This window comes from Trachurus trachurus (assembly GCF_905171665.1).
Source record: "Trachurus trachurus genome assembly, chromosome: 11".
Taxonomy (NCBI): Eukaryota; Metazoa; Chordata; class Actinopteri; order Carangiformes; family Carangidae; genus Trachurus; species Trachurus trachurus.
In genome coordinates, this window is record NC_139904.1 from 19,828,633 (window position 1) to 19,852,092 (window position 23,460).

General features: G+C 43.0%; 1 protein-coding gene across 1 annotated transcript; it reads left to right on the plus strand.

Annotated features, from left to right (window-relative positions):
- Positions 1-17,005: 17,005 nt before the first annotated feature.
- Positions 17,006-21,717, plus strand: matn1 (matrilin 1; the record flags this gene model as incomplete). Its single annotated transcript, XM_083981795.1, has 10 exons — positions 17,006-17,093; positions 18,676-18,860; positions 18,947-19,111; positions 19,202-19,424; positions 20,338-20,460; positions 20,600-20,772; positions 20,860-21,091; positions 21,216-21,368; positions 21,462-21,545; positions 21,671-21,717. The coding sequence occupies 10 exons, from the start codon at positions 17,006-17,008 to the stop codon at positions 21,715-21,717; spliced, it is 1,473 nt and encodes a 490-aa protein (XP_083837921.1).
- Positions 21,718-23,460: the final 1,743 nt, after the last annotated feature.

A 23,460-nucleotide genomic window follows, 5' to 3' on the forward strand; every position in this document is an offset into this window, starting at 1 on the left:
CCTGATTTTATAGTTTTCAACGGACTGGCCCAACCAGCCCGACAGCAGGCGTCAGTTCGAGCCGCGTTCAGTCCGAAAACATAACTCGGTCAGGTCAGGTTGTGTCTCGGGCTTCGCTCTCTCCCTCTTTTTTTTGGCCATCGGATTCGGACCAAGTCGGGTCCAGGCTTCAGCACCGTGCCGCTGTTGGGGGAGGGGAGGGGAGGGGGGCTCGCGGATCGACAACTCCCCGTCCTACTGTGCTGTGATCACAGGCTTGAGCAGCCGTCCAATTGACACGCGGATAAGCATCACGCACACCAATCAGAGAGCCTATTGATGAGTGCCAAAGCTTGCTTTAATTTTTTTTTTTTTTTTTTTTGCCAAATCGCTTGATTTTGGCGTGAGAATTGTTTGAGTGGCGTGAGAGCGTGAGACAGGACCTAAAAGCGTGTGACACACGCCAGATGCGTGAGAGTTGGCAACCCTGGGGCCTAAGTTTCATTACAGTTTTGTTTGCACATTCACTTTCATTTCCTGCTTGTAAATGTTAATTTGTGGACATAAATTAGGCTATGGTCAAACAATAACAGATAGCCGATGTTAATCAGTGAAATCACAAGGTCAGTCATTACATCACCGTCTAACAATCATCCAAACTAATGAAACATTGAGCTACAAATACTGTTTGTATTTATCTCTGCTGATTGTCTCAGGTTTGGATTGGAGCCGTTCCGGTCGCTGATTGGCTGCTTCATTTTCACGCGATAATTTTCCGTCACACCGTTGGGGGAGGTAATCAATCAATCAACCTCGTTAGCCTCCGGTCCACGAGCAATTCGCTTCGTGACCCTGTGTGGCTTAATTGATTATTAGGACACGATTATTGGTTTTTGAAGCCGGCGTGAGTGCCTAATATGGATGAAGAGTGTGACATGGTTGAAGACTTCGGTAAGGCCATTTAACTACTTTATCGTCTAATGGCAATTGACTCCTTCACCAAAGACAAACGAGTCAACGACTTATTTTCTATCGTTTTAGCTTTGAAAGACTTTAAAAAGTTTCCAGGTGTGTTTAAAGCTCGTGTGTTTCCTGTGAGGCGCAGCTCCCCGGTGCTGCTCGGCTCCACCGAGACAAATTAAGAATTTAAACTCGGTTATTAACATTCACGACCCGGTGTTTGTAGACGGGGACAGGTTAGCCGGGTTAGCGGCGCCTAGCTGCCCTCAGTTAATTAATGGTCAGGTGGGGTGGCACGAGGCGCTGCACAGCTGGGACACTAATTAAGTCACTGCAGGCTGCAGCTCCTCGTGGGGATGACGTTTATCAGGTCTCAGCCAACCTGCAGGTCACCACATGACTCATGAAGCATGGAAGGAAGAGCTCCTCTTAACATGATCAAGTTATTTCCCAACAATATGCAGTTTTTACAGTCTAAGAATCAATATTTATTTATGCACTCCAGGGGTTTTAACTGCAAAAATCTAATAGAATAAAATATATGTTACCTGAAGAGATCAAGGAGTGTGAAAACAGTTGCAAAAGAAGCCATGATTTGAGATATTCAGAGGCTGTGTATACCACGAAGCCTCTAAAAATGTTTAATTATTTAGGTTTGTCACTTTTTATTTATTCAAGTAACTGATGCATTATAGTTTCAGTACTTTTTTTTAGCTACATTTAGTCATAACATGGTCTGAATGCAGGTTCACAGTAGAAATGAACAGTTTGCTGACAAAAAAACAAAACAAAAAACAAATTTATTTTTACTCTATTTTGATAAACATGTAGGTTCTATAGTTCATAGTTCAATACATTTGAAAAAATTATCTGAACCAATTGAGCATTTTGCTGTTTTTCCATGATAGTATTTGTAAAGTGAGATTTTTTTAAAACCAAACCAAAATATCATTTAATTAACTGAGAAAATAACCAGCAGGCAAATGGATAGTAGTGAACAAGGTGTTCAAGTGCAGCCCAAAACACTCTCCACACTTATAATTAGGGTGGAGGTACAAAAAAAAAACGATATTTTGTTGTATCGATATACAGACAACCTTTTATTTTACACATTGCAAATCTGAATTGAAGTTTTTAGTACTATATTACCAGAGTTGGTTGGTCTGCCTGAGAATCCCATTTGGCAACAATAAAATTGATTTAAGTGAGATTAACAGACAGGAGAGCTTCACGTTATTAGATGAAACAGACGAGACAATGTTTCCCTCTTAGCATTAAATGACAATGTATTACTCAGGATAGGGCAAAATGTTTAAAATCGCAAGAATATCATATCATAAGTACCATGATATCATAATGTGGAGCCTCTGCCTATGACAGAGGCTAATATTTTGTTTAGTAGTCGCAAAAATCAAGAATACTGTGAATCAAACTACTGTTGTCAGCCTATGACTGTCTCTGTTTGTTGAGGGGTTTTAAAATAGTTGCATGTGATTCTTCTCAGTCGCTGAAACCTGCAAATTCCATCAATTACTTTATTTAGTCCATGTGAAAAATCTGGCTGTGGCAACCTGGCACAAGTTACAGAACCATGAAGGTCTCTCCAGGTCTGGTTGTCATGTAAAGTTGGGGTTTTGGAGACAAAGCACAGATGACTTTCTACAAATGATGATATATTAGTTTTGTGTAGGAGGTTTAGGCTGCACAGAACCTGCAGAAAAGTAAACAGCCTCTGATTTCACTGTGTTGCAGACTGTCCTAGCCTTCTGTGTGAGGAACTGGAGGACCTGGAAACAAAGAATGATCAAGAGAGGAGGAGGAGGAGAAAAGGAGAGGAAGAAGTGATTAATCATAGGGAGGATGAAGAGGAAGCTCCGGAGACACAGTGTGGAGAGAAAAAGGGGGAGGCGGAGAAAGAAAAGAAATTTTCCGAAAGAGAACTAATGACGATTGAGGGAGGAGAGGAGGAGCAGGTGAAGACAGATAGTAGGCTGGAGGTGGAGGAGGCAGAGGAGGTGCAGATGGAAGACATGGAGATTGAAAATAACAAGGGACTGATTTCTGGTCAACAAAATAAAGAAACAAAAGGTTTAGAGGAGAAAGATGAGCAGAAAAAGAGTAGGAAGAGGCGAGCTAAGAAGCAAAGTGAAAGAGTGAGAAACAGAAGAGGAGTGAAAGATGTCAGTGAGAGGTTTGAGGAGGAAAAGAAGAGTCAGACACAGGAGGTGTCTGTGCTGAGCTCAGAGGAGAGCTCGGCTCTGTCGGAGCCTCCCTTTGGACTCATCAACAGCTGCGACTTGTCCGACCCCATCTACCTGGGTTGCGGGGGGCCGGGGCCGTACTGTCCGACTGTTCCCATTCCCCTGCTGTACTCTGCACCGCCCCCAGTCCAGACCCAACCTGCACCACCTCAGCTCCACGGGACAAAAAGACCTCACAGCCCCCTCCTGCCCCACAGCCTCCCCCAGCAGGGCCCACAGCCACTTGAGGTGAGAGCAGAGTAGGACAGATGAGTTAGCTTTGCATTTTTATAACATGGTTGGACTTGCGACGGGCAGTTTATAAAAAAGACAAAAACAACAACATTAAAATTGATGCAGTAGAAGTAATAGAACTTATTATCCACAGTCTTGTCCCTTGTTAAAGGGATAGTTCAACATTTTGGCATTTAATTGTCGGTGCAAGCTATTTTTAGAACGGCGGAGCAGCTACGGAGACTCATGAAATTTCTTGGTTTCCCTCATCAAACTCATGAAATACATAATCCAACAACTCCAAACGCTCTTGTGGACAAGTTGTGACCTGCACATTCACCACGCTATGAGATAATAACAGAACGTTATGAGATGGAGTTGTTTTTGAGGTAAATTCATGCAAAACCGCTGATGTGCATTCCTGTCGGAAGCAATTTTTCAGCAAGGAGTCTCTGCATTTGCCTCGAAAACAACTCTGTCTCATAACGTTCTGTTATTATCTCCTAGCGTGGTGAATGTGCAGGTCACAACTTGTCCATGAGAGCGTTTGGAGTTGTTGGATTGTGTATTTGATGAGTTTGAGGGAAACCAAGAAATCCAATTAGCCTCCGTAGCGTAGTTCTGAGCAGCTTACGGCTCTGTTCCGCCGTTCTAAAAATAGCTTGCACCGACAATTAAAGGTAACAAACCTACTGCTATGACTATAGGGATTATGGCAATGATCCAATTTGCCGAAATGTTGAACTATCCCTTTAAAACCTGGTGGCTAAATAACCAGCAATACAATGTGACACCCCATTATCCCCGACCCTTTACAAAGTTTAGCATCTTTATTTTTATTGACACTGACAGTTGTAGAAATTCAAATATATTTTTGTAGAGGTGCTTTTTATTTTTATTAGTCCCCTTTTACATGGTGAGATTTTAGGTGTCAAGGTGAGAGAATACAATGAAGTTCTTTGGGTTCAGATAATGTTTGCAGCGAGGGCATGAAATGTGACACCTTTGTATGTTCTAGTAAAGATCCAGCTCCAAGTCTTCAAACAAAACTAATAGGTTGTGTGGAATCACAGTCAACAACCTTTTTAGGCGATAGATGTTAAATCTGATCATGTCAGACTGTGGCAGATCAGTTCATCTGTCTGTGCTGCCATGTGAGTGCAAGTGGGGAAAACTGATTACATTTTATCATCATTTGTCAGTATGGCACACAGTTACCCACACCATGAAATTTGTCAGAAATCTATATTTGTAGGAAAGGTTTGTTTACCACCCAGAGTCTTAAGTAATCACAGATGAAGTCATGGGTTTAGCAATAGCAAGAAATTTCAATTCCCCTGATTTCAGGCCTCAGGAACTCTTTTTACAAATTAAAAGTAAGAAAGAAAGCAAACTGAATCTAATAATCATAAAACGGCTTCTTTTGCTTGCATCTTTGCCTGTGAAACCATCTTGTTAAAGATTAATGGTGGAGAAATGCTGATCATCTGGCAGGAAAGTAATCATACGCTTTTAAAATACTCATTTGATTGTTTAATCCTAGTTTACAGAAATGTGAGGGACTGCTGTGTCTTGTCTTAATTGCGCTACATGAAATATCTTTGCACTAAATGAAAAGACAGAACCTTGGGCACTGTGAAATTGCAGTGGGCATTTGTCGATATTGTCTGATGTTTAATAGACCAAACAATTAAAAATATTATTGTGGGTATTTATAACCTGCATCCCTATGAATGTGATGATTGACTTGATTATAAGAAAATAACGCCGTGTAGAAGTTAAAGGGTTACTTCACCCAAAATCAATAATTCACAATTTTGATGACTCTGAAAGTTCTCCGAACCCTTCCTTGGCATGACGATGAGTAGATGATTGATGAATTATTGATTTTGGGTGAAGTATCCCTTTAAAACACATTACATCAAGTTCAAGTTCACTTTTATTTATATAGCACAGTTAAAAAGACCTGTTACAATCGTCCAGAGTGCTTCACAGAGCAGAGACAAAAACAAAAAAACAACGCATGTACACAAAACAAGAAAACACGCATACCATAACACTTTCTCACACACAAATGCATGCAGCGCATGTACATATACGAACATATGCGCATACATACACATACGTGCACGGCTACAGTAGTCATAAACAACAGTGCAAGATTATGTTAAGATTACACACAGATATTTGAACAAAACTAGCCAGGATTAGAAGTCCCTGTGGATCCGAAGGCCAAGGAGAAAAGATGTGTTTTTAAAACGCACTTAAACCTCTCCATGGATCCCGCATGTCTAACATGTAATGGCAAGCTGTTCCATAGTCTGGGAGCAGCCACAGAGATCAGATGTCAGACAAATATGGTTCAACTGGTTGAATTTGGCTGGGGTGCTGAGTGCAGAGGTGGTAATGCTTACCTGTTTCATGGCAGATGGAGATAACCCAGGTCTACTCCACCCGACGCTCCATTCGCTACAGCACCAGGGGCCGGGGCCGGGCCGTCAGCTTCCCTCTGCTGCCAGGGTTAGAGGCCGTGGATGGCTGCCTGCTGCCCCCCGCTCCCAAGAAGAAAAGCCGGACACTCTACAGTACTGGTAACCAAACCGCCTGTTTATTCAGGGGTGTTCAAATTTGACTATGCAAATACTTGACGTGCAATGTGTGTGCTTGTGTGTGTGTGTGTTTGCAGATCAGTTAGAGCATTTAGAGGCCTTGTTCCAGGAGGACCACTACCCTGATGCAGAGAAAAGGAAAGTCATTGCAGCTTCAGTTGGTGTCACACCACAGAGAATTATGGTTAGACAGCCATCCCTCTCTCTTTTGATCCTCTTGTATCACTCCTTTCCATTGATGAATTGACAATCTACTCTGTCCCTGCTGAGCTTCTGTTCAGAGCGTCTATTTATCTCTCTGTCACCTTCCATTTTCCCTCCCGGTCGCTCTTACTTCATCTGTATAATCTGCTCTTTTGTTTCTGTGTCCCAGGTCTGGTTTCAGAACCGCAGGGCTAAATGGAGGAAGGTGGAGCGGTCCATCACAGCGAAGACTGAACACAGACAGAGTAGAGCTGGATGCAGCAGCAGCAGCCCCCCACATCACCAAATCAACCCCACCCTGCCCACGCTGGCATCGAACAGGTCAGAAAACACTCTTTATTTCTCTACGTTCTGATAATTTGATGTGTGATTTAAGGTTAGTTTTATTTTCTCCTTTTCAGTGAGGGCGCTCCCTCTTTTCCTGGTCAGTTTGCTGCCAAGCTTCCCCAGCTTGCCCCAGTGGCACCTGCTTACCCCACGCTATCCACCCACACCCCAAACTCCTACAATAACCTGTTGGCCAACCTCAACAGCCCAGGTAAAGAAATTCATAGACATTAAGACATACAACTCATAAAGCATAAGGTTATTGTGCTTTGTAATTACTAAAACTCAAAAGAAGTTTGGTCTCTAAAGAGAATATGCTATAATGCTAAATCACAATACCTCTGTTAATTTTGTGTGTTTCTTATGTCTCACTCATAGCTGGGGGCTTAGTAATCTTTGTTCAGGAGGATTTTTAATACTTTCTAATGGCTAGAACCCTGTTGCTTTATTGTTGTGTATAAAGTCTGATGTTGTGTTACTCCCTTCAATGAATCCACTGTGTTGGCACAGCAAGAACAACGCAGCAGAGGACTACAGCAAAAAAAAGAAGAAAGAATTGAAAATAGGAAAAGAAACAAGCCGTTGGTAGTTGCTCCATTTTGCTAAAATGTGACATCCAGCAAACTGCTGCACTTTTATTGTTTACCTGACAATCAAGTAGGAATAATTTCACAGGGTTGTAAAATGCCGTCTTGCAGCGTGACAGTACAGTAGCACTTATTTTGGTCTGAATTGCTGCTAAGGATCTGTGCTGCCTCAGAGTCATAACTAAGGGCACCAAAGCCCCTCAAATATTCATCATCTGTTTTGCGCAATTAAGCTCAAGTAGCTGCAAATTTGATTTCACTGCATCAATAATGAAATTATTGGCTTTCTAACTACATAACTTACAGTTTAGAGCAGGACCAATCATCAATCTTTCCCTCTCATAAAATGAGCTGTATTTTGACGCCACAGAAACTCATCAGTTGGCTTGAGCTTGGTTTCAGCTCATTGCTCATTGGATCTTCAAGCTGGATGTTTAAATAGTAAAAGTCTCTAGAAACCAAACTACAGTATTTCTGGAATCTACATTTTTAATCTGTTTATTTTGTCTCCAAGGTCAGTCCAGAGTGAGAGATGGGAGCCAGCACCAGCTTTTATCTCAGGGTGGGCTGACAGAGTACCACCCCCGTCCCATGCACAGCCCTCCCCCGCTGCGGCGAGCCAGCCTCCCCATTTTCACAACGACATACAACCCGTCCAAACCCACTCCACCTCTCCTCAACACCCCGGCTCACACTCCGCCTCTGTTTCTGGAGGCTCTGGAGGGCGGCTCCACCTTGGCCCACCGTGACACCCAGTCTCTGCAGACTGACACCAGGTCAGTTGAGCTCCGCTCACAGTGACTGTGACATGAATACAAGGCAATGATTTGAACAGGGACAGCGGGTACAAAAGCTGACAGGAGGACAGACTGCAGACACGGGCTGGGATCCTGTGAAATACTGCTATAATGATGGCTCACACAGCGCCTGTGGTAGTGGGGTGTCAGTTTCATCTGGCACTCTGAAATATTTCAAAATTCATGCTGAGAGTGAGCTCAGTTAGAAATTGCTTTGCACAAAATTATATTTGTTTGTTTGACTACAATTATGTATCACAGCACTAGAAAATCTCACGATTCAAGTCAATATTAAAGCAAACTATGAATTTCTCTGCCTTTGACAAGACAGGTTGCCCAAAGATGATATACTTTTATTGAAACTACAAACTTGTACCAAAATATATTAATCTCCACTATATTTGTGTAGCTGCATGTTGAGATATGTGAGGAAATAAGTTTTTTGCTCTGCTAGAATGGCTTGCGTCATCACCAGGTCAGACTTTATATCAGTGTTATCCTCTGTGACCAAATACATGAAAAACTACTTACTTCCCCATCAGTCTCACTAAGACTGAAGTGGTAATTTAGTACTCGTTGAACATCAGCAAGCTAGAGCTGTCAAAGTGAGCATGTTTGCATGCAGATGTTAACATTTAGCCCAAAGCACCATGGTGCGTAATTATAACCTCACAGAGTGATAGCATGACTATCGAGTCCTGGTCTTGTTGTAATTTGCATGAACTGACACTTTAAGAGGGTGCTCTGATGACAGCTGGTGATTTACAAAATAATTATTGTATAAATCATAACTTTATTGCACTCTCTTTTGGATGATATTATATCAAGACATTGAGTCATTTTGACAGTCCATTCACTACTTTGCCAGGAGTGCAGTATTCAGCCATCAACAAAAACCCACTTGGTATCGCTGTGCCTCGTTTCTGAACAAAGCGACAAAAAGACAGATGCACTGACCATGTGAATCAAACTGTCTGGCAGGTTTGGTTTAGGGAGTTTATGGCCATTGTTATTATTTCTATGTGACACTGTTTTTCCGATTTAGTGTGTTTCTGACTGAACTCCTGTTTTTGTCTCCAGTTCTCTGTTTGACTTCGGGGAGAAGCTCGACTACCTGATTTCCAATCAGCAGAACAACAGTCTCTCCTACCAGCTCCAGACCTCCTACGCCGCCAGCCAGCCCCAGCACCAACCTCAAGCAACTCTAGCCCGCATGGCCTACCTCACCCCCTCCCCCTACCTCACCCCCAACCCTCCAGACTCAAACCCGACCTCCTACCTGACCTTCGGCCCTGGAGGAAACTCCACTGGGGTGGTGACCTACTCCACTGGAGGCCACGCCTACTTCCAGTCGCAGAATGCTGGACAGATAATGCTGCACTCCACTGGTCATCATGGTGAGTCGCAATGATTTGGTTTGTTCATGTAACCATAAAATACACCAGTCGACTTAACATGTAGAAGTGAGTGGTTCCAAATTTGGAGAAAGGCTACAAAAACATTAAACAGCCTAGTCAAACATCAGTGCAGGATAAACTAAATGATACATTTCTACACATGCAATGGTTATTTAAAGATGCTGATAAATAAAATCTAGTAAATATTCAAATGAATTGTATAATTTTATTGACAACCTATTTCCTTACTCCACAAATAAACCTGTAAAGGTACCTGTTAAAATCCTGCTTCCTCCTGTCAACATGACTCATGTTTAAAAAAGGAGCATCTGTCTACATTATTTACATGAGCTGTTAGAAATGATTGCGCAGTCTCTGGTGTTAAAGTCTCTACATTCAGTCATAGCTGTGAATGAGTTTCACAGCCATAAATTTCATTTCAATATTTTATCCGATAATTGTGATGATACTAAGCATGAGAGTCACCCACACAGTTCAACTGTGTTATTATTTCACCTTAGACACCTGCAGCTGGATCAAGAAAGATGAGGTGATTTGGATTTTATGAGAAAAGGTCAAAGTGCAAGGTCACAGCGACCTCACAATCACGTAAATGCAATATGTCAGGATACTCCAAAGATAATTTAAATTCATGTAGAACAAAAAATTAAATACACTCAAGGATGAACTGATTATCATTTGGTGATCAGAGGTCAAAGGTCATGGTCACTAGGACGCCACAAAACACGCTTTCAGTCATAACTGACAAAATCACAAGTTGATTATGACACAAAAACACAAAACTGTCCTCTAATAGGAAAACATAATGAAGTGATAACATTCAAAGGGTCAAAGGTCAACTTCACTGTGACATAATGTTCTGCAAAAACACTTGTGGATGTTATTCAACACTATAACTCAGAAAGGGGAGATTATAACAGTTTTTCCTGTAGCTTGACCGTATGGCGGAGGCATGCAACCACGACTCAGGTGGTGATTCTAATATACTCATGATTCAGCTCAGGGAGTTTCATAACATCCACGGCTGGAATTGACATGGCTGCCAGCAATGTTGTCTAATCAGAAAACAAGCACAACTTTCTCATCTGGAATAACTCTCACTTTGCAGTCAGTTAACGAGCAAGACCCACACCATCAATTTAGAGTCAAATATAGCTGATTGTTTGCTTTGATGTTTTTGCCTTGAAGACAGTTGAGCTAACCCGTCAGTATGATGAGAGAGAGAGGAGTGACATGGCTCAAAAGATCCCTGGCTAAAATACGATGTAGAAATTCTCCATATGTTGTGTGTCTTAGCTACGTGGGCACCAAGACACTCCAATGAAACCGTTAACTGAATATGAATAGTTTGAGTAAAGATCGGCAGGAGAGGAAGGTGGGGCTGGATTGTGTCTGTTGGGTGTTGAAAGCTTTGGGGAAGAGCTGTCACAGCTCTGGGGCTCCACTGATGTCCAGGGTGCAAATGAGAGATGAAAGAAAAAGGAGGAGATGTGGTGAGGCACAGACAGAAAAAAAAACAGGTTTGCAGAGCAGGTAAGCATTTTTAGATGTATAAAATGAAGCGTTTAAGAGGCGGTCCTGCTCCAGAGCCTTCTGAGAAGATAAATTATCTCTAATAAAAGCTCAGTTGTCACATTTCTGTCTGGATATGTGTGTGTTTCCTGTCAGGTGGGTTCACGGCGTACCAGGGCTACCCATGGGGGAACATGTACAGCCAGCCAGCCATGCACCAGCACGCTCAGTGTCCTCCGACTTACTCTGCCAGCTTAGGGACTGCTCGAGACCACCAGCCGCCCTCCTCCACCACCACGCTGCCTCCCCCCTCGTTCTACCCCCGAGGGGATCTCTCACATTCGAGCTCCCAGTGCTCATCCCACACCCAGACGCACACCACCACCACCACCAACAGCAGCACCGCCTCCCTCCCACCTGTGTCCACCCTACGGCCCTCGCACCTCAGGGCCGAGAGCACGCCAGCCAAGGTTGCCTCCCTGTTGCCCTCTCAGGTGAGCCCTGCCTCACCAGAAAGCCCTCCAGTGCCCCCTTGTGTCAAGATCGAGTATGACAGCCCACGAGAGATTCACAGTCATTTCCACTGTGACTTCTCCCCCATACAATTTTGACTGTATATATTTGTGGGTGTTTTGAGAGTGTGTGTTTAAAGTATACTATGTGCAAGTGTGTCGTGTATATTTGAGTGTTTCTATATTCTCTGTTTGTATAATCATTAGGATACTCTCAATATTAATATTTATGTCAGCAGGCCTGGTCGGGCTGCATTTAGCTGGGCTGCAATAAATGCTCACTGTTCTGTTAATTATTTATTTATTACTGTATTTAATTTTTCTTGCCATGATGACAATTTAGGATTCACAACCATTTTTTGCTCCTTGAACTGTTTTGATTTCATTTGGGTTGTGGACCGGAGGGAGAGTAGTTTAGGTGGTGGCGGGGTAACGTAATTGTTCTCTATACTCACTCAGAATATGTATGCCCATTCACAAATGAATGTTTTGATTGAAGTGTAATCACCTCCAAACACCCAAATAAACACTGATACCAACTTACAGAATGACAGCGAGTCAAGTCAGAGAGAAACAAAACTGCACACTTTAATAGCCCCGCTATTTAACAATAGAATATAATCATTTGATAAATCGGTTAAACATACTATAATGTTGTATTCAGATATTAGTGTTTTTGTGCACTGCATTTGTCAACAACAGTAATACTATATGGGTATCAGTCAGTGGAAGATTGCATATATACAAATAATGATTAATATTACAATAAAAGACAAGTGTAATAATGTAAAACATGGTTTTTATTTAAAAGGGGGGCTTAAAGTAAAGTGTTACTCAGAATAATGACTGTATTTGGTTTGTATTTAAATTAGGTTACTTACAAATAAATAAAAATATAGATAGATGTCTCAACATCACTGAAGTCTAGCTGAGTGATTCAAAGCTGGTGATGAGAGGCGAGTTATTATTTACGCTTATGATTGACTTTAGTTAATAATTAGTAGCCTACATTGTTGTCAATATAGGCTACTTCGGAGCATGACAGGGATTAATGAGGGAAAATGCAACAAACAGACTGGCCTAAGTTCAGGATAATTACCACACAATTGGATCAGTTCTCCCAGAGGAAATTATAGTATTAACTATAATAACCTCCCAAGATATATAATCAAAATTCAGCTGTATCATATGGTTTGTTCATTGCTCCTTCTGTGCTGCAGAGCCCAGTAACTGTCCACAGCCCATGTGTTGGGGAAACCTTTGCTTGGCTTGAGCTGTACTGCTTGTGTGACTAATTTCAGATGAGATTTTAGGCCACAAGAGGGCAGTTCTTCTTTGCGAGACAACCGCTCACTACGATGTGTTTAACAGCTTATTGTTTCTCAGGGGTAACTCGGTGGTGGTGGTGGTGGTAGTGGGGGGGGGGGTCTGTGACAGCCTCTAATCCGATGAAGGAGAAGAATGACAGTTGTTTCTGGGGGAGAGGCATCTCAGACGATCACTGACGCAGCCTAAATCCTTAATCTGTGTTGCCATCTGCCGAGCTCACACATTTACTGCACTTTCCGCTCAGTTTATTCTTAGTATGCAAGTCAGTTGCAGGGGATAGTGGAAACCAAATCCCTGTATGAAACTCTGCCTCTGAAAGAGCTGAAGGCATTTTCCTGAGACTAGAGAAGACATGCGGGACCAATATGTCATTTTTGCTCTTGGTAGTCAAAGTAAAACAAAAAAAGTTGCTTGTTTTAACTCTGGTTAATATTCCTTGTTCATAGTCCATGCTTTATATAAAAAGTAAAGTTTGAAGTGGAGCTTGGATGACGTGGGAGTGAGAGAAGGAAATGTTTGATGAGAGCGAGGAGGAGGTGGCAGGGACCAGGGGAGCAGCTAGAGGAGGAGGGAGACGGAGGAGGGAGGCAGTGTGTTGGTCTGGGAACAAGGGAGGAGAGCTGAGATGAGCTGTTGCTATGGGAGGAGGAGAGGATGATGGGTGGGCTCTGCCAACAGGCGTGGGAGGGAGAAGAAGATGGGGATGAAGGAGGAGTGTGTTTGTAGCACAGGAGGTTCTGGGATGAACAGAACTGTTGGTTATGTAACTGCTGTATTTGGGTTTTTAATGAACGTCTCTCTTCCTGCTCACTGGCTACTGAGCTGTTACTGTTGGCAGGAGGTGTGCAGCATAAACACACACACACACACTGACACACATACAAATACACACATAAAAACTTAATTTGCAGTGCAGAAATTTCTCAAACTCTCTTGCATAAAGAAACACACACACGCTGCATTCATTTCAGGAATGAGAGCACTATTCAAACTTAGCACAGTCAGGTTTTTCCTCAGGATTTTAGTTTTATATACTGTATATATATTTATATATATGAAGGTTGTGTATATGTCCGTAAGTGTTGTGCACGTGTGTCAGGTTTCCTTGACTCCGTGTGCCTCTGAGCTTACATGTGTTACTGAGGAGGGGTTCATGCAGGTTTAAGTTTGTAATTAATTTTTCCAGGACTTCCCTGCAGTGTACAGAGAGTGCTCAGAGCACAGCTGTAGAGCACGAGCTTGAGCGTGTATGTGTGTGTCTGTAAACGTGTGCGTGTATGTGCATACATGTTCATATGTGACAGTGTTTAAGTACTGGTATGGGATGCTTCAGTGCACCCCGATCCCGCCGTGTCAATATTTACTCAGTATTCTGAGATTTGAAGAAAGGGAACTTGTTTCAATATTTATGGATGTGGTCAAACACAAAATCCTTGCAGTCTTTCCAAACTCTGTGACAGTATGCACACACACACACGCGGACTGAAGAAAAAAAATGTGAAAGAAAACCTCGCACCGCTTGGATTCAGTCAAGTAATGGAGTTTATTGATATAACTGATTTGAAGTAATAATGTTGGTTGTGAGACAAAACTGAAAACACGGTTTGGAGATTCTCCAGTCGTCCAGTGGTTCAAATATCATTAGAGTGTTGATTTTTAGTTTTTTTTGAGAAGATAAGACAAATAGACTTGTGTTGGGTTTGGAAGTTAAAGGAACTGGAAGGAGAGTGGCTGGGGAGAACAACAACTTATTTGGTAAAATAAATAGGTTTGCCTATTGAAATGTTGTTTAAACAGTGGCTTCCATAAAATATCTCAACTAACCACTTTGATACTAAATACATTCTCTAAACTCGGCATTGTTTGAATGTGGTCTTGTGTATATATATAAAAAAAGCCCATTGGCATGCAGTGTGGTAGAGATGGAGGTATTTGTTTTAAACGTGTTTCCATTTACTCTATGGGTCTGGCAGTGTTATTGTGATGAATATTCTCTAAATTGAGAAGCCTAGAGTGGTTTGGCTGTTGGCAGTGAGAGAGGATTTACAGGAACATCTCCTTTTTCAGTCGGAAAACAAATGTACCTTGTTTTAGATTATATTAGATTTCTGTTTTGCTACCAGAAGCTGAATGGACAGGGAGAAAAGGGAGAAAAGGGAGATAAGGGAAAACAGAGTAACATATCGATATGTCAGCTTTTGGGGTTTTGAAAACTGATTTTTATCAATTCATTGACCATTCTTTCAAGAGACATATCAAATGCTAACAGGTTGAAATGTCTTAAATGTGTGGATTTGCTGTTATGTTTGACATTACTGAGAGTTGAATATCTTCATATTTTTGGGGGATTGTTGGTTAGAAAAGGTGAGCTGTCTGTGAAAGTACAGGTTTATTTAAACTGACTCTCTAAGGTGGTATCGGTGCGTCACGTGTCGTCTAACATGTTATGTCACAGATGTTTTAATTGGCATCAGAGGATCGTTCAAGTATCGTTTTTTTTTATCAACACAGACACATCGGAGGCCTTTTTCTCAACAGTCCTCTGTTACTGTGAAACTCTAATCACATGTAAACACGGGATGATAAATGAGTGAATTTCATGGCGCTGTGAAACACTTCACAAATACTGATGGATGCAGGTAAATCTCATCCAGCTACCTGCTTATGTTTGTGTTTGTCCTGCATGCCAAGCAGACCGGGTTACATAACCTGTGTGTGTTTGCATATGTACTGTTTGTTTGAGCATTTGCATAAATATGTGTACATATGTGTGTGTTGTGTCTTCTCTCTTATAAGCCAAATAGGCAATTCCCACAGATGGCACACTGTCCAGGAACAACATCTGAAAATCTTTCATCCCCAGCCCATCGCCACCATCAGACACGCACGCACACACATACACAAATTCAAAGTTGATTTTTGCAGCTTGTTCAGTTCAGTAGAAAATCTGTCTGGCTAGTTACTGTACAACACGAGCCCCTACTCCTCTCCCCCTCCCAGACTAAACCCTCAATTGCGGCTTGTTCAGGGTGTATGTGTGGATGGAGGTGTGTGTGGAGGAGGAGGAGGAAGGGAGGGTGTAAAAGGAATGCAGGGTTGGGTCGGGCGGAGTGGGATGTCGGAGGGAAAAGAGGGGTCTCTGTTTAGTGTGTATGTGGACTCTATAGAAAGATTAAAGATGTGTATGTGAGCTTATTGATGAAGGTTTGTTTTCCTACTGTGTTTACTCCACTGGGGCCCACTGCCGACCTGACAGTGGAGAGGAGAGGAATGGAGAAACAGGCGGGAAGAGGAGTGTTGAAGTTGAATGTGAAGGAGGGAATCAATTTATTTTTTGATCTGGTTGCAATCAGGGAGTCTATTACGTATCTAGCTGTGATTGTTGACCAGTTTGTGCGATCTGGTCTGTGGTGACCTGTGGTGATGAAGTCAAATCTGGACCTGTACAAAAAAAAACCTGTACAAAACTGCAAAGCTGGGACGACGAGAGAAAACAACCAAACAAGCTGCAGGAAAACACAAAATGTTACGTATAATTCAGAACCACTGAACTGAACTGAGCTGAACTTACAAAAACCAAGAATTGGCACTAGAAGTTATACCGAGATGCATGCTTATGCAGAAATGCACACACATGCCAACGTGCGGAGCAGCAGGGAACACTGTAGGCTGTGTATGCTTCACTTCCGCACCATAAATGTGTGTTTGCTATACGAGGGAACACGGGGAGAAAAGAGGAATTCATGTTGGTGTTTATTTGAGCTTTGGCCAAATCCAACCTGGGGCGGCTTCATTGGCGGCTTACTCTCCGCCAAACCCCAGCCGCTCCTGTACCCCCAGCCAGTCACACACATACTGTACACACCCCGGCTCTCAAGCGCACACACAACACAAATTTTGTTACATTCACACACACACACATGCATACCTGTCCATCCTAGCTGTATCAAGGTGTGTTTGTCTTTCCCTGCCCACCGTTTTAGGTCCTCCCAGAGCAGGTATTTCCCTTTCTTACCCACAGACACACACACATACACACACACACACACACACACATACACACATCCACAAGAGCTGTGGAGAGGAGGGGGGGGGGGGGGGGGAGCGTCTGTGGGCCGAGTGTGTGAAGCACTTGCATTGATAACCTGCAGCTCAGAGTCACTCAGTCTCACTTTGTGGCTGTCCCCCTCGCCTGGAACTCCCTTCCTTCGCCGCTCTGTCTCCTTTCTGGCTTCTCACTCCAGGACCGTCCGCTCGGACCCCCACGTTTACTCGTCACCCCTCTGTCGCTGTCACCATGATGCCCACCCCGCCGCTGTTCCTGCTGCTGCTCGGCTTAATAGGAGCTCATGCCACCGTGGACCTCCGCACCGCCGCCGCCATGGGTAAGAGTGATGACCTTTAACCCCTAAAGTTGATCATTTTACACTGTTTTCTACCAGATGTGAACTCAAGCTCAGTGTAGATCAGTTTCATGACGACTGATCTCAACAGAGCTGAAATTAATTCCTCTAAATGTTGATCTGTGGGGGGAGTGAAGGACCCAACTTTTATTCCATGTCTGTGTTAAGTTCTTTTGAACATATGATGTGAATCAACAAGTCGCACTGTGTGAAAGAAACCCCCAGAGGGGACGAAATTGAGGGAGTGAAAAAATTGTAATTTTTAGTTTTGATCCTGTTTTATGTGCTTTTTTGAACTAAGTAAGTAATAAATGCAACTCTTAGTGTTTTTCAGATATTCATTGATGAGAAGTCTTTGATCCAGAGTGTTTAGTTGCTGGAAGTAGTGTAATTGCACAATTTGGATGATTTCGATGAGTATTTCTCAGGATGAAGCGTGGCAATTAGTGCTGTGTGCTGATGTCTGTGTGTGTATGTGTGTGTGTGCGCCCACGTGAGACAGAGCGTCAGAAGGTGGTAGGCGGAAAACCTGGAGGGAGGGAGAGAGGTGAAGGGTGAGAAGGGAGATCAGTAACAGACACTGGAAGTTGTGGGGAGCAAATTAGTTTGTCAAAACCACAAATACCTGAACTCACAGTGAAAGAATCAGACTCTGTGACCATCAGGCTCAGACTGTCACAAAGATCAGTTCTCCATCACACACATTATCTCTGTCAGGTGTTTCCAGTTGAACAGAGTAAGGTATTGCTCAAAAAGCTCCACTTTATCTCAGCTACTTGTTAAAATTTTAACCAAACCTGATGTTTGTCCTCAGTGGATTGAAATTTCACAGTTTTCAGATTATGATTTATGATGATTATTTATACTTATTTTCACCTATTATGCACAGGAGGCTTTTAAAAATGTTTTCAAAGGTGTTGGCCTGTTATTTAATCTCTCCTCTATCCTTATTTTTTATTTTTTATTTTCTCTCCCTCCACCTTTCCCTCTCTCCACCCATGTTGCCTCCATGCATCCTGTTTTTCTGTTTCCACCTACCTTCTCTCATATACATCCCTCTGGCCTCCATCACCGCCGCCCTCCCCTTTTCCTCTCCCTACCTACTTTTTCTTCCAGGCTCCTCCCCCTCCCCCCTTTTCCATCCACTTTCAATAACTGTTTCTTTATCACCAATTGCATAACTGGGATGTTTTTTTTTATTGACAAATCAACATAAGTAAATACAAATACAATCAAATATAACAAAAGCTGCCTGGGAATACAACTTATTCTTACTATCTTGTGGGTTTGAGTATTCATCAGTTACTGTTCCTGTCCGATACCGTCTTGAGTCTTGTATAGTGTCCATTTCTCCCATTTCTTGTCCAGTTGAGCTTCTTATAGCCTCAGTATGTGTGTCAGTTTTTCCATTAGAAATATTTCTTCCACAATTGACAGCCACTGATCTTTCGTTGGTGTGGTTTCTTTTCCCCAATAACTGGGATGTTTTACATCAATTTATCCAGTCATAAACTTATTAAAATAAGATTACATAATAATCACATTTCTCTGTCTCCTTGTGCAGCGGCAGGTTTGTGCAAAACCCGTCCAACAGACCTCGTCTTCATCGTTGACAGCAGTCGAAGTGTTCGTCCCTCTGAGTTTGAGCAAGTGAAGGTCTTCCTGGCCAAGGTCATTGAGGGTCTGGATGTTGGACCCAACGCCACCCGTGTGGGAGTTGTCAACTACGCCAGCCGTGTGAAGAATGAGGTAGGGGTGTGGTTTATGTCTTGATGTATTGACATATTTTTGGGAAGTCATGGATCCCATCTGATCTTGGTGTCGTGCAACTGCAGGTGTCTCTTAAGACTCATCGCACTAAAGCTGGACTCGTTAAAGCTGTGACCAAGATCGAGCCCCTGTCCACTGGAACGATGACTGGTCTGGCCATCCAGTTCTCCCTGAATGTGGCCTTCAGCGAGGCCGAGGGCGCTCGTGTCAAATCCCCTGATATCAGCAAGGTCAGTTGCACATGTCACACTCAGTCTCTCACCACTTTTCACACTTCTGTTTGTCGCACTGTATCTAACTTTGCTCCTTTTCCATCACAGGTTGCCATTATTGTGACAGACGGCCGTCCCCAGGATAATGTGAAGGAAATCGCTCAGCGTGCACGTGACGCCGGCATTGAGATCTTTGCCATCGGTGTGGGACGCGTGGACAAGAGCACTCTGAGGCAGATGGCCAGCGAGCCTCTGGACGACCACGTGGACTACGTGGAGAGCTACAGCGTCATCGAAAAGCTCACCAAGAAGTTCCAGGAGGCCTTCTGTGGTAAGTGGGGAGGAGATGGATGAGGAAGGCAGAGGATGAGGGGAATATGTTCGGGTTTATGGTTAGAGGCAGAAAAGAGGGATCAGTCCTTTGTGAAAGAAATAGTCAGTGATGGCTGAGAAGAAATTCTGTCAGGGTTGGACGACCATTATCTATGCCTTCATCCCCATGGAGAGAGCTCTCTGCTGGCCTCCCTATACTGAGGGTAAGGTGTCAGGGCTGTCATCTTTCCATTCCAATTTATTGTTCCCTCCCTTTTGTCCTCTCTACTTCCCTAACAAGACTAGAGTTTATTCATTCAGCCATGCAAACTCATTAAATATTCCCATTGCACGAGGGCATTAGGGCAGGAACAACCTTTTGGAATGAAATTCCCTCCTGTTCCTCAGTCAACTCTCACATAACCGAGAGGCGAGACTGATCTATCTGTAATTACCGATCCATTAGTGACAATCATTAAACCTCTAATTAGTGATGCCCTTCGGCGCTCGCTGTCTGCGGCAGATTTGACTGCTGCCTGCCACACGCTTTGTGGCAGCCAGTCTTTACTGCAGACATACCGTCCAAGGGCAGAGCCGCATGATCGCAGTGTTGGATTGTTATTGGACGAGCCTGAGCATCACATTTAGAAACCCACAAACAGATGTTGTTTATTGAAGGCTACTCCAATCTTTTCCACCTGTTTGTTTTAAGGATCCACTGGATTGATGCACCGTGCATGCAACAACGTGTTGAGGTTAACTGCAGGTCACAGTGGATCATTAAAAATGAATGCTAGATTTTCAAACTGACATAGTTTCATTCTCTCCTCCTAACCCCAACCCCCCACCCAACCTCCTCTTTGTGTGTGCGTATGTGCCTCTACATATTTACTGTGTGTACGTGTGTGTTCTGCATGCACACACACACACAGTGTCGGACCTGTGTGCCACTGGGGATCATGACTGTGAGCAGGTATGCATCAGCAGCCCCGGATCATACAAGTGTGCCTGCAAAGATGGCTTTACCCTCATGGACGATGGTCGCAGCTGCAGTGGTGAGTGCGCGTATGTGTGTGTGTGTAATGACTGTATTTGTCCACGCTAGATCATAGAGCGACCACACTAACGTGCTCTGTGGCTTGTGTATGTGCGTGTTTGTGTGTATGCTCGTGTGTGTATGTGTGCTATCGGCAGCTTGCAGCAATTCAGCGACAGATGTTGTGTTCCTGATCGATGGCTCTAAGAGCGTTCGTCCTGAGAACTTTGAGCTGGTCAAGAAATTTATCAACCAGATCATCGACAAACTGGATGTTTCTGAAAGCAACGCTCACGTTGGACTGGTGCAGTACTCCAGCTCAGTCAGACAGGTACGTGTCCGTCCTTAGTTTACAGGATCAACAAATTAAACGACGTCCCTCCCTCCCTGATCAGCGAACTGTTCTCATCTCCCACAGGAGTTTCCCCTGGGCCGCTACAACAACAAAAAAGACCTGAAGGATGCTGTCAAGAAGATGGCCTACATGGAGAGGGGAACCATGACAGGTCAGGCCCTCCGCTATCTGTTAGACAACAGCTTCGGCCCAGGTCAGGGTTCCCGGCCTGGAATTTCCAAAGTGGGCATCGTCTTCACTGATGGACGCAGCCAAGACTACATCGGAGACGCCGCCAGGAAGGCCAAGGAAAACGGTAGGAGTGAGAGCGAAGATCCTGGCGTATTACATAAATGGAATAAGTGAACTAATACAATACTTATATAAGACGGCCAGATAAGGGAACTATGTGTGTGTTTATGTGTATGTGTGGGGGGCAGGATTCAAGATGTATGCTGTCGGAGTGGGCAACGCAGTGGAGGATGAACTGAGAGAGATTGCCTCTGAGCCAACTGGAGAGCACTACTTCTACACCGCTGACTTCAAGGCTATGACCCAGATCGCCAAGAAGCTGCAAATTAACATCTGCCAAGGTCAGAGGTCGCCATTAAGTACAAACATGAATAAATACTTCTATAATTACTTGTTATATCACTGACCCGATCTTGTGCTTTCTGATCCCACAGAGGAGGATCCTTGTGAATGTGACTCCCTCGTTAAGTTCCAGAAGAAAGTAGAAAGCGCCCTACAGGCACTAACAAAAAAATATATCCTTTGAAATGATTTGACGATGTGATGTGAGGAGGGGGGGGCGGGTTTAATACTGTTAAATGTATAATTTGCTGCGTTGATTGCTTGATTGTCATCGTCGGTCTCCTTGACAAAATCTTACTAGAGAGTATGTCGAAGAGGATCGCCCTGCTGGAGAACAAAATCGTCTGAGGACTCCCATCCCACTGTCCCCTATCCATCTGCACACTCACTCACAAACACACACAAAACAATTTTTACTTCCTGTAAAGTACTGAAGAGGAACCTGTGTGCGTGTGCGTGAACCCTGACCTCTGCTTATACCCTGAGCTCTACCAAACCACCTCTGCCTCCTCCTTTCTCTGCCTTACCCCTTTAACCCTAGGGCCTCCTGGGACACGAAGCGCCGGTTGCCATGGAGACCACACCTTTTTGTGTGCGTTTGTGCTCCGAAGGTCATCCTCCATAGCCAGCCTGTGTGTTTGTTAATAAAACTCTTCCCTCATAGGGAAATGGTGACAGTACACTGAAGGGTTTTTTCTTAGTTGCTGCCAAAATGTTGAACCCTCCAAAGAGTCTGTGTCTTGTCGTGTCAAATGGAGCAGCACATCACCCTCACTTGTTTGTCTGTTTATATGTCACTGTCATCTTTCCTCCTCTCTCCCTCATATCTGAAGGCTTTACCTTTCTTCTCTTACCTCCACATAAAGATATCTAATATTATATATGATATATATACATATATATATATATATACAGGTAAATTAATATAAAATATGTCTGATAACAAGGGTACACCATTGATGTTTTTTATTTTCCTAAATAAAGGTGATTCAGGAAGTAAATATTATAAAATTGTGAAACTATTGTATGCCAAATTAATATTATAGATGCGTACACACACACACACACACACACACACACACACACACACACACACACACACACACACACACACACACACACACACACACACACACACACACAGACTCAGAAATGTACACAATTGCACATGGACTCAGCTTGAAGGAGTATATAAAATGCAGAATATCTCCTCGGTTTGTGGGTGAGCTTCAAGTATCAGGTGGGCTGGATTTGTTTGGTAAAACATCTAAAAAAGTATACTTTACAGTTCTAAAATTCCTCTCAAATTGTAATGATTGGGGCAAAGTCAAAGTTGGATCCACGGGCTATTGTGGATCTTTGGAGCTCTCTCTCATGAAAATGAGTGCAGCCATGATGTAATGCTGAAATGAACAGTAAGCATTTATTAATTAATGGTCATTTGGAAGTAATTAATTTAATTTAATATGTTTCAAATAATTAACAAATAGAGACAAATGCTAAACGTGCTACTTTCTGCTTTTCTGGATGATGATCTTGGTTTAAGACATAGCCTCAGGCTCAGTCAACAGTGTTGGCATTTCACATACAGTACTACATTATCCATTGATCATTAAATAAAAATGGAAATACCTGGCACCAGTTATGAAAACTAATGATTTTAGAGACGGTTGATATAGAATATTGCAGACACACAGGTATATACACAGCAGTTAACAATTTTACTATTCTTAGTATAAACCATGGTAACACAGGCTACAATGAGTTTACATGGGGAAACTTTTTTTAAAGAAGCTAAATGAGTAAAACAGCATCACTTGTTAGAAGTGTAGGCAGCACATTCCTGCTACATAGATAGCCTTTATTCTCCCATAGGGATTTTTTTTCTCACACTGTCAAACATATGAGACAGTGTAGCCTACACCATCAGACACTGAAAAACATCTACCACCCCGTAAACACACAGTGAGTTTCAGTTTCAGTTAAATGTATTTGACAAGGGACAATGTACATTAATAAAACATTGTAAAAACAGTAGACACATCATCACCACACACAAAGGGGGAACAAAAATTACATAAATGAATTAAC